Below are 12,773 nucleotides of genomic sequence, written 5' to 3'. Positions count from 1 at the left end.
AATCCAGTTGCCACTATCATATATGTCACGTAGGAATCGTGAGAATAAGGTGAGACACGTTAGATCACACATAGAGGCATGTAAAGAATATTTTGTCCATCGCTTGTTAAGGGAATGGGACACAGCACTGTGGAGCGGTACGTAGGAGTGTGTAGATGTGATGTAGTAAGAACGCGGCGCTTACCCCTTGAGAATGAGCAGCTGCACGGTGGCCATGCAGAGGAAGAGGACGAGCGCGGCGAGCACGTAGTAGCGGAACTGCAGGTCCGGCTCACTGCGGTAGTCGGTCTCGTGGCCGCTGTCTTTGAACCACAGGAGTGCCGGGTTCATCTCCTCTGACTGAGACATGCACTGCCTGTGGGGAAACAGGCAACATCTGGCTGCTGTTATCTACGCAAATAAAAAATATAAATGTTCGTTTCTTTAAAATCTTAAATCTTCTTAAGTTCTTCGTCGTATTTGACACAACGTTGCATGCGAATACGCACGTGTTTTTATACGCCCACTTTTTATCATACGTATACAGTGTCAAAGAGAGGGGGAGTAGGAGATGGACAGAGGGGTGGGAGAAAGTAGACACAGAAAGTGAAAAGGACGAGATGAAGGGAGAAAGGGGCAGGAGGAGATGGAGAGATAGGTGGAAGAGAAGGAGAAGATGGACATAGAAAGGGGGAGGAGACGATGGACATAGAAAGGGGTGAGAAGGTGATGGACAGGAGAGGGGGACAGAGCGGGGGCGGAGGAGATACAGAGATGGAGAGAGAGAGAGAGAGAGAGAGAGAGAGAGAGAGAGAGAGGGAGGGAGAGAGAGAGGGAGGGAGGGAGGGAGAGAGGGAGGTGGAGAAGATGGACAAAGAAAAGGAGGAGGAGGTGATGCACAGAAAGAGGGGGAAGGAGGGGGTAATGCACAATGAGAGAGGGTGAAGAAGATATGGACAGAGACGGGGTTTGGAATGGGGGAGAAAAAGATTAGGATGTGTATCCAATTCACACACATGTTAGAAAATTATGCTCTCAGACTTTCTTTTTTTAAGTTTAAGTTGATTGAGCCATAGCAACGCGTGTCTGGGAACAGTTAGTATGCTATATAATACACCAGCTGACTGGCTGACGGAGCCTGCCTACATACTTATCCTTATTCCTTCAGAGCTGTGCTTACATTTCACCCCATCTCTCCAATAGACCTATACCCTACATAGAAATGCTAAGCGTGTCCTACTCCCCCAGCTCCCCACTAATTTTCCCTGACTTTAAATTAAATGCGCACCTCATGAAGTTGAAATTGCTGCAAGCGTTCCAGAGATAAGCTGTACATGTCACCCCTTTCTACCGCAAACGCCACGGCTTCAGAGTTGTCAGACTATCTCCATTCAAACCTAGCAATCCCAAAAATTATGCATTCGACGATAAGAAAAGCGATTGCGATTACTTTTACGTATCATACAATTCAAGCTTCGTCCCACCCCTAAGGGTGCGAGAGGTGTCCAGATATGTGCCAAGTTAGAATGAAATTACGTTTGTTGTAGAAATCAGTCTGCAATTCTTCTGTTCAGGTACAGTTCCAACCCAACCACCTCGTCGTTATCCTGGTAATGCATGCAGTACCGTGGTTTCGTCTCTGAATAAAGAGGAAGAACTCACGGTGCGCTAAGTCAGGATGCTACGGAAGGTAAGACAAAATTTTTGTAGCCCAAAGAGGCAGCATGTGTCACTCTTTCTGCCTTAGAATGAGCTGAGCCGTTATCGTGGAGCAAAAACAAACCCTTTGTCAGCTTATAACAATGCTTCGTCTTGACAGCCTCGTTAGGACGTTTCGGTGGTTCCTCCTGTGATGGTTTGCCTTTACGAGGATAATCTGTTAACATCAAATCGAGGTAGTCAGAAAGGCGCTGAGCATCACTTTGCCCGATGCTGGTTCTGTCTACTTCGCCGTTTTCGTCAGTTGTGAATCCGCTTGTTTCCACTGCTTGTTTTGCTCCTTTGCCTCGAGGTCATAGTGATATACCCAGAATTCATCTTCGGTTGTTCATTCCGAAGGCTGTTTTGCTGTAGATCTCGATGCTGCCCTGTCCTGTGCAAGCCTCTCCATCTCTGCACAACTAACGTAACCAACAGGCATTTGAACCCACTAACCGTATTCTGGCCTTCGTCTCCCTCTACAATTTTTAACACTCACACTTGCCTGTATTACCAGACTGACTATCCCTTGGTGTCTCAGAACGTATACCACAAAACGATCCCTGTTTGAGTCAAATTGCGCCATGAAATTCTTTTTCCTCAGTTCGATTCAGCAACCCCTCATTTGTTATTCGATCTACCCGTCTAATAGTCATTATTCTTCTGCAGTATCACATTTCAAAACATTCAATTCTCGTCTGAACTGCCTATCGTCCACGTTTCACTGCCGTACAACGCTACACTGCAGAAATGAATTCCCAACATTTAATTCTATATTAGATGTTAACAAATTTCCCTTCTTCAGAAACACTTTGCGTGCTACAGCCCATCTACAGTCTTTATCCTTTTTACTGCGGCCACCATCAGTTATTTTGATGCCCAAATAACAAAACTCATCTACTTCTTTTATTTTCTAATTTATTTCTATCAACACTGCTTCATTTAATTCGAGTACATTCCGTCATCCTTCCTTCAGTTTTGTTGCTGTTCATTTATAATATCTTTTCAAGACATATCCATTTCTTTCAGCTGCTGTTCCGAGTCCTCAACCGTCTCCGTCAGAATAAACATGTCATCTATAACTCTCAAAGTTATCATTTTTTCTTCATGAATTTAATTCCCTTTACGAATACCTCCGTCGTTTTCTTCATAGCTCGTTGAATGTACAGATTGAATAACGCTGGGGATAGGCTATAATCTTGTTTCACCCCCTTCTCAATTAAGGCTTCCCTTTCATATCCCTCGACTCTTACAACTGCAGTATGTTTTCTGTATAAGTACTATAAATCTTTGTCCGGCCGAGGTGGCCGAGCGGTTCTAGGCGCTACAGTCTGGAACCGCGCGACCGCTACGGTCGCAGTTTCAAACTTGCCTCGGGCATGGATGTGTGTGATGTCCTTAGGTTAGTTAGATTTAAGTAGTTCTAAGTTCTAGGGGGCTGATGAACTTAAAAGTTAAGTCCCATAGTGCTCAGAGTCATTTGAACCATCTGAACTATAAATCTTTCGCTTTCTTTGTCTTCTTGTATTTTATCTCTGCTACGCTCAAAATATCAAACTGTATAGTCTAGTCAACAGCATCAACACTTTATCTAAATCTACAAATGCTATAAAAGTAGGTTTGTCTTTAATTTTATATTAACAACAGCCTCAGTTGCAATATTTACCTAGATTTACCTAGGTTTCCTTTGGGATAACCCAACCTTCTACGGCTGCCGTACTGCGGTCGCGAAGTGGGGCCGAGGCTGCTTCCCAGATAAGTTATTGCAATATTGCGATGTATTACTGTATCATAGTTTTTAGTTTTTGACGTTGTACATTATGGACAAATCGTAGTTCCTTTTATTCTGAAGAAGGTTGGGTTACCCACACTGAAACGTAGGTAAATCTAGGTAAACATTGCAACTGAGGCTGTTGTTAATTTAAAATTAATATTTATACAGTTGCTGACAGGGCCGCAAAATGTTGAAAATATTAAAAGGTTTGTCTTTCTTTAAGCTGTCTTCTAGGATAAGTCGTAGGATCAATATTGATTTGCGTGTTACTGCTTTTCTCCGAAACCGAAACATCCTCACCGAAGTCTCCTTCTACCAGTTCTTCTCTTATTTTGTAAATAATTCGTGTCGTAATTTACAACCATCGCTTACTGAACAGATTGTTCGGTACCATTAACACCTGTTATCGGATGCCTTCTTTGGAATTGTGGTTATTAAATTCTTCCTGACGTCTGACGATATTTCGTCTGTCTGATGTATCTTGCTCACTAGGTGCAACAATTTTCTCATGGCTGGCTCCCTCAAGGATATCAGTAATTCTAAGAAGATGTCGTCTACTCCAGGGACCTTGTTTGCATTTGGGTTATTAGGCGGTAAAGAAATTATCTTGGTTGGTCTGACATATCTGCTACCATTTAGTTGTTACTGCCGACCAGCAGGTTTTTTGAATGTGTTCCAGGAGGCAGGAAACTTACTAATGTTCAGAATGACTTGCAAAATATTGAAAACTGATCCTTGACCGGTTTTCACATTTTCACTGTCTCCTCGATTGTAATACCCGTTCTTCCACTTTCTCCTTTACAATTCTGATTTGTTTGACTACAATGGAAAAGTCTGCGCCACCTAGCCACTGCGTCATATTACTGTGAATTGTTTCCGTACACGTACACGAATTCGTCAGGGATGGTTGCCCTGTTTTTCCTCTTCAAATGCAGAAAACGAATTACCATACGATACACCACCTAATAATAGGCTGCGCCATTTTGTTTTAAATGTTGTAGTAGAGTGCTGTGTTGCAGGTATTTCAATGTTTCGATGTGTAAGAGCATTTCCAGACATGTAACAGAAGAAAAAAGGGTGGGGTGGAAGGCACCATTAAGCAACCACAACTTTACAAATAGTGACTGGCGCAATATTTATCTATTTTTTCGGTAAACTGTACAGTGACTAAATCGATCAATTAACGGAAACTTGTTTCGGAGTATGGAGGCAGTTGAAGGTCGATGAAGAATCACTCATTAGCACACCAAGACGATCAGTTCCTTAGTAGGCCGAACTGTCTTGTCCTTTTAAGTCGACGTAATATACTTCCCTTTTAGATTCTTCTGTTTATTCAAAACTACTACCTAATCATCAAAGTAGAACAGAACTGAAGCAGGTGTGTATTGAAAACTGTCGCCCCGCTTTCAGCAGAACGACTAACCACACAATAGTATGCGTAAGTGTAGACACTTTGAACGTATACTTACTTGCAGTCGAAACAGGAGCTCTCGCTGGGCAGCAAGTTTGACTCAATCATGGAGATGCTCTGTAAACAGAAAATGGACAGTGCTCATTAAATATACGTTGTGATGAGCTTCCTACAAAATATGAACCAAATGCTTTGTAATCGGTGAATTAGACAGATACATGAAAGAAAAAAACCAAACTGTGAAGACAGGAAAGTTAAGTTGGGGTAAAAAAATGATATCATAATTTTATAATACTGAGCATTCAGAACCCGAAAGTTTATTGCACAAGCCAACAGAAAATGTATATTGATTACTTTTCTTAGGTAATAGTTTAGTCTCGCATCTGGTGACAGCTTTGATATCACGTAAGCTTTAGTCACAATGTGACCTTGTTTATGAATCAGCAAAATACAACTAATAAGGATTAAAAGTAATTTAACTTTTCAATGCGAACGAATATTTTATTGAAATAAATAAGAAATCAACACTCTATTTCGTAATTATTATACATATTTTTCTGTATATTTCTTTTCTCTCTTCTCCATGAAGCATCTATTATAGACTTTTCTCCATTGAGTTCTTTGCTGTACTTCTTGGTGAAGTGGTCTACAGAATCTCTCATGATAATGGTAGTCCAGCAGTCCTGATAACATCTTCGTATCACTCTGATACCTTGACGGAAGCGCTCACCTTGTTGAACAAATAAATTATCCAAATATTCAAGGAAATATCAAGGTGACTTCAAAAAGTCGTTTTGAGGTTCATTAAATACCCCAGTTTCTTGAACATTTACAGTATGTTGGTTGCAACAGAAACATAACGTAAATCTTTTTTGTTACCTAAGGACTTTCTGAAACCCTTCTTGAATGAAATCCAAGCCTCACTTGTACTCACTTATGGTTCCAAGTTGGAATCAGTCATCATTGGTCGCATGTGAGGTCCAACAAACACTCCCTCATTTTCGCACCGAGTGATGAGGCAGATGGTCAGACAGTGGACTCGTATTCGATAAGACGGCGGTTCGAATCGCCGCCAATCCATTTATATTTGGGTCTTCCGTGCTTTACCTTTATCACTAATGCAAATTACGGGATCGTTCCTCCGAAAGGGCAAGATCAGTTTCCGTACGGCCTTCCCCAATCCGAGTTTGTGCTACGTCTCTAATAGCCTTTCTGTCAATAGCACGTGAAATCTCTTTTTTCTTCCTTTATTGATGCAATCAATCATTCACTTTCGCTTCTGATAAAGAACCATCACGCATGCAACCTTGAGACATTCTGCATCTTTGGATTAGGCTTTCGCAAACTGTTTCACTAACGCATAGATGTGAAAAAAATTTTTTTTGCTGTATCTTTTTTTGCCACAAGATTCTAGCGCAAAAAAAAAAAAGAGAGTCAAGCAGCTTGTCATCGTAGTTGCGATATATACTAAGCAGTACAACAACTAAAAATGAAATTTCCACTTTATATTATTATTAACTGAAATATAGTGTGAAGTTCATATGATTAAAACTTCTGTAAAACCTTTTTTTTTTTTAATTTTGGGTGTTACCTGTAAAAGATGGTGGATAAAACGTCTTTCTTGTTATCATATTAGGATTAAGCTCACTGGAAACAAAAACTATCTACTTTTGCTAAGAAATATGTTCTGTGTTACCCAAATGTTCAGATGGTTACGATGAAGAAACGTTCTAGGCTGTGACAAAACGTGGAATAAATTTATGTCGTTCTAATTATCTCAATGAAAACAGCGGTACTGCCGACATCGAAGTTTTCCTAGTCATAAAAAAATCCACTTTCTTAGCTTTTGTTATGTTGAAATTATTTATGTTTCACAAATAATTGATCTGTGATAGAATTAGTCATCTTCGAAATGATGGTTTACAAAAATAGGAAACATGATAGGAAGACGCATACAAAATAACAAAATTCCGTAATAACTAACGGATAGGTTTTTATTAACACAATAATTCAAAATGTTCCATCATTATCTTGATTTCACAGATAATCATTCCCATTCCACACGACCATAGGACATTGTCCTGTATTTAACACGTAGCTGATGGCAACGCTTAATACATGTGATGTATGACCAGTTGCAGTAATTTTCAAATTCCCTGGTGAACTCTTTATTCAACTGTCGGACAGCAGCAAGGCCGACCCTTAGAGCCGGGTTCAATGATCTCAACACACGCCCACCCTCATATTGCCTGTCTTATTGTTTTCACTGTGTTCCCTTTCATTGTTGCGAAGTTAACATTAAACTAAGACTGAAGTTATCAACGATGATGAATATTCAATAAAATTCGTACTGCTAACAAACTTATCCCAACTGATTATCTGGGAGGGATGAATAACCAACTTCCCTCTGCCACGTATTTAGAAAAACACGGATAACATAACGGCCGCTGTAATATGTAATATTTTGCAACCCGGCGCTCTGGAAAAAAGGCTTCCATTTACGCCTCTGTGATGCAACATAATAGTCGACCTATAATTAAATAGTCTAAATGACCATGTGTAATCAAGTGGTGACCAAATCTCGTTACGCTAAGCCGAATTATCTCACTGTCCAACTCAAAATCAGTAAAGCTGTACTCATATTCTCTCACTATGCTTTTACTCAAGCATAAAAATAGCAGGATGTACACTAGCTGTCAGATTTAAATGTAGCATCTGTTGCGGTTCTCGACCAGTCGGGACAAAGTACATTATTTTTATGGTCGCGTGCATGCCATACAATGGTTAGTTGCAAATTTGTCCACTTCACTGTTTAAATCATATATCACGTGAGACATCAGTCTCAGCGGAACGTGGCAAATGTACTGAATGAAAAGGAGCATAAGTGGCTACTGTTTCACATATTAACAGAAAAATTATAGGGAGAGCTGCGGAGGAAACGCGTTTATACGTCAGTGCTACTGCGCCAATCTGCGACAATACCGTCGATTTAAGACAACATTTCATTGTAAAGAGGAGAGAACACACGAACACACTACTTTTCAATTGTTAGTGGGATCCTATATTGCAGCCCGCTTCAAAATTGTCCGCTTTTGCTGAACCTAATTTCGTTGCAGGAATCGAAGCTAGGTGTGGCGATTATGTCACGCGATGCTGGTATTCGACGATTCTTTTTTAAAAGATTGTCTCGAAGGTCCGTTATACACTTGTTGTAGGTAACGAAGCAACTCCTGTACTGTCGCAGATGTCGTCGGGAGCTCGATGTCATGCGATTGCAGTTCCAGCATGTGCACAAGCTGAAACATGTGGCACTAAAGTTTACGACGTCCTAATCGCGAAATATTTTGGGTCACTGAGTCACAAGACAGAGTTGAAAGCTTATTGACACCATTTCACAGTTCTCGTAATGTTCAAACCGGATATCATGCAGACACGTTATCTCAACACAACTCACCAATATGCGTTCCATACACACGCAAAAACTGTCTTAGTTTGTCCAGAAATGAAAGCAAAATTTACTCAATAGTAATTACATCCTTCCAGCAATTCACACTGATGTGGTGCGCATATTAATTTCAATGCCTCATCCGTGTCCTCTCATACGAAATTCAACGTACTATACATGACACCACATCAACAATCTTCATATACTCGTCACTGAACCTACCAGGGATGTTTCGAAGTGTCATCGCAAAGGTTAGCACCCTGTAACCAAGACTGGCATTATGGTGTCACCCACCGCAGATTGTTGATTGGAGGACATAGGAAATATTATACGACCGGAAAGGCAGGAGTAGAGGAAGACACGTCGCAACGCCTACTGCATAGGCTACCAGTCAGCCACGGCTAGTAGCCACGACTGCATATGCACCAGGGGAACCTAGGACGACAGTGTTGCAGCGGCCTACCACAGAGGTCGCCGATGGCAAGGGACTACAGTGCACGTCATTTGTCACGTTCAGTCAATTGTGTGAAGATGTGGCATCAACCGCAATAGCAGCCAATAGTGCGGAAATGCGGTGTCACTCAGCGCCGTCAGCCAATAACAGGGAGCCATAATATCACACTGTGCCGCGCGGGTTTAGCCGAGCGGTCTTGGGCGCTACAGTCATAGACTGTGCGGCTCGTCCCGGCGGCGGTTCGAGTCCTTCCTCGGGCATGGATGTGTGTGTTTGTCCATAGGATAATTTAGCTTAAGTAGTGTGTAAGCTTAGGGACTGATGACCTTAGCAGTTACGTCCCATAAGATTTAAAAAAAAAATCACGCTGTGCTATTGGGTGAGTCACGCCCTGTGACTTATCTGTCAGACAATTCTGAAACGCATTCCTCGAGTACAGTTCTGGAGTTTAGGAGCTGAAAGTTTACCGAGGCGTATTCCATCGCGATTCGTCGAGTGGATCCGCAGCCGACCACGACAGCTTCAGCAACATCGTGCATCGGAAAGAAGAGGGACACTCTTTGACAATGCTTACAACAGGAAAGAGAATGCAATCACACAACAGTCGTATCAGAAATTAGCTCTAATTTTACAACTGATTTTCTACTCTACATCAGTCATCTGACAGCGACACGCTCATCTCACAAGTCTTTCTGCAAAAGTGACGTCGTTTTAACGTCACATGCAATATCGACACTCGCAGGAGTTGCTACCGAACTCGTGACGAGGTATGAATGTTATCACTCCTCGTTTCAATCGCAGCACTTAAAGCTGTCGTCTTCGGTTCCTGCCTAACCACACTCTGGGAAACGTCATATATTCGGAAATAATGAGTCAAATACTTGTAAAAGGAAGAATATGAATTTTGCTGCTGCTACTTTCAGCCGCAGCAATTAAAATTGTCCTCTTAGGTTCCTGCCTAACGATACCACTTGGAAATCGTCTAACACATTTAAAATGACGTCACTTTCGCAGAAAGACTTGTGGGATGAGCGTGTCCCTGTCAGATGACTGATGTAGAGTAGAAAATAGCCGCTGTGTGTTTTTCATCATGGTGTGGCGTCGGCAGCTTATATCTTGTGCAATAATTGTATTCCTCCAAGTAGTTGCGGAACAGACGAATAGAGGCTGTGCCTAAATATGACTTACGTCAAGCAAATTGCGACCTACAGACACTATGCCCTATTGCAAATTTTTATGCCTATAGAAGCCACCGCCACCACTTCGGTCTTGTCTAATTAGTTCGCACAACAACGGATCTCCGCTTTGAACAGTCTGTTCTCCAGTCAGTCATAAATGTATATAACATTGAATATTACATAACGTATTTGTAGTTAATTCATAAGGAAGTCGCAGAATGTGTTAACAGTATTCAGATGGAAAAAAATTAACAGGCAGTAGGATTCAAACCTTCATCCTTCGCCCCAGTAGGCCGCAAGATTATGCATTACTCTAGCGTCTGGTCATGTGATTTTAGTCTCCTGTATTGGTTATTATAGTATCTCTTGAAGGCTTATAGCACTGCCGCTTTATTAACTTACATTTCATTGTGATGGTGATGTGTTTGTCATAAATTTCCAGTGCGCCGTTGCCTTGAAACGGAATATTGCAAGTTGTAATACGAAACCTCTAAATATACCAAAATGAAGACGGCGCCTGCCACTTCGATTGTCGATATTGCGGCTGACGTCAAAATCAAGTCACGTTTGTAGAAAGTCTCCCGAGGTGAGCATTAGCCCCATCTGACATGTCAAGGAAAATAAACTACGAGAGAGAAAGTAGAAAAAAAAATATAAGAGAAAAGAGCGTGAGCTGACCGTGAGGCCGATGTTCTTGGCGAGCGTGCTCTCGGCGATGTTGGCGAACGGCTTGTCGGCGCCCCAGCACTCCACGTACTTGGTCATCTTGCTCGGCGAGCGGTTGCGCGACAGGTCGGAGGCCGTGCTGGCGGCGCGCAGGCAGTTGCTGCCCCCGCCGCCTCCGCCCCCGCCGCCACCGCTGCCCTCCTGGGCGACACCCCCGCCACCTGCCGAGCCATCCTGTCCGCCGCCGCCGTCGTTTTTCTGCAACAGCAAGCGCCTTCAGCTGACACTTTTCTCCAAGCAGGGATCTCGACGCGTTGCTCTGCGCAACTCATAGGACGATGAGTATTTACTAGTTCCTACCTTACTGCAGTTTTAGTGTGTATTAATGTTATTCAGTTTAAAAACAGCGCCAGGTAGAAGTTCCCGTAGGTTAGTCATATTGGAAGGAACGAGTCAGGACTGTGCATTAGCGTTTCATATGGACGACTGTAACAGGTGGGGGCGGGGGGCAAGCGGGTACAGTAAAGTATCACTTCTTAATTCTGAAAGCATGTCGAGGTTCCTCGTTTTGACTTAGGTATTTCAAATGATTTTCATGATATCGCATTACGCTTCTCACTGACATCATCATCTCTTTCTATAATATTTTTATCAAATTTCTTTCCATCAAAAACGGCTCTAACATATGTTCTCTCTACCTAGTCAGCGTTCTCTTCTTTGCTCCATACTGGTTATCCATCTGCTCTCGTGTTTTCTTTCCATTATTTTCTTTATTTTTGCTACAAGCAGCATCTACCTTCCTTGCAGTCATGCAGGTTTCAAAAGCGTAGTATTTATCCTCTATCCATTCCTGCTTGGCCTCCTTCCACTTCCGATCTACGTTAATTTTCGCCTGTTTCGTTTTCTGCATTTTTATGTTTCCTTCTACTGTCACGTTGCCTATGTATTTATGCTACGCCTTGTCTGTTTCCCTAGTTCTTCCTCTGCTTCCTTCGCATCTCTCACTGCGAGTCATGCACCTTAAATTCTATTCTATTCCGCTGTTTCAGTTTGCTATTGTTTAATACTCTCTTTTTAATTCTCGATTACCTCTGATTGTTTCAAATTATTGCTGTCCAGTATTCACAATATCCTACCTCTTTGCAGTTTCTGAAGTTTTCGTCTGAATCTCATTATTACCGTCAGAATTGCCATCTGCTACTGGAAATACTTTTCAGTGTAAAATGCGGTTTCTTGATCTCGGTCTTAGTAGCATATGATCTATTAGAAACTCTTCCATATATACAACCTTCTTTCATGTTTCATAAATCTCTATTTGCGATGGTTGAATCCTCCTTTGCCCCGGTCAGTGCCGTTCCAATAATTTTCTTCTGATTCTTTCCAAATAATGAAGTACAACCGCTGTCACAATTAAAATTCGTCTCTCATAACACACAGAATACTTTTTTCATTATCTGCGGAGCTAGTGGGCGTATGTAGGTTACTTACACTACCTTAGTCGGGCGTGACTGCGTGCCTATGTTACCCGTTTACTATGCTGTTCGTTGTTGTTGATACGCATCCCTGTTTTACTGAGTATTATTGACCTACGCCTATACACCACTATTTGATTTTGTCTTGGCGTCACCGGTATCGGACACTTGCACTTAACTAATTCCCACTAAATCTGACTTCATCTTGTCAACTTCTGTCTTCAACTTCTCTAACCCGCCAACAATATTTAGCCTTAGACCGTCGGATTTGTTTATTTTTCTGATGACTATTTCCTTCTGAGTAGCCCTCGCCGCAATTTTTCCTCCGAAAATTTTTTTGTGCGAGGATTCAGTCGCCATTAAATCGTACAACAGAATTGAATGTGCTTTTGGAATACGACGACATTTTTCCCTTGCCCCAATCCGTGTCGCATATTAGCACGGCAAGGTCATAAAACCGGACCAGTGTATCATCGACACTTTTACTCGTGCACCTACTGAGAAGGCTGGTGCTCGCTTCAGGTATCATGTGTTCGTCTACTCTTTCCGCAGTTAGCGGTGCGAAATGGTAGCACCCACACTTCGGCTGTCTGTTGCGTTCTTGGGGGCTAAATGTGTTATATGAAATAGTACCAAAAAATCATTAAAGAATCTGGACGCTATTATTATACATAGAAGTACACCGAATTCGGCAAA

The 12,773-nt window shown here is 42.0% G+C and overlaps 1 protein-coding gene across 1 annotated transcript in view; it reads right to left on the bottom strand.

Moving 5' to 3' along the window:
- Positions 1–12,773, bottom strand: part of LOC126473799 (adenylate cyclase type 2) — a 324,328-nt gene that overhangs the window by 112,726 nt on the left and 198,829 nt on the right. The window contains exons 8-10 of the mRNA XM_050101077.1: positions 10,618–10,863; positions 4,921–4,979; positions 185–355 (exon numbers count right to left, since the gene is read on the bottom strand). Coding sequence (XP_049957034.1) covers positions 185–355; positions 4,921–4,979; positions 10,618–10,863 — 476 coding nt within the window. The remainder of the gene's footprint in view (positions 1–184; positions 356–4,920; positions 4,980–10,617; positions 10,864–12,773) is intronic.

The sequence above is a fragment of the Schistocerca serialis genome, chromosome 4 (genome assembly GCF_023864345.2).
Source record: "Schistocerca serialis cubense isolate TAMUIC-IGC-003099 chromosome 4, iqSchSeri2.2, whole genome shotgun sequence".
NCBI lineage: Eukaryota > Metazoa > Arthropoda > Insecta > Orthoptera > Acrididae > Schistocerca > Schistocerca serialis.
The sequence above is the reverse complement of the archived record's forward strand: the minus strand, read 5'-3'. Positions and strand labels throughout refer to the sequence as shown.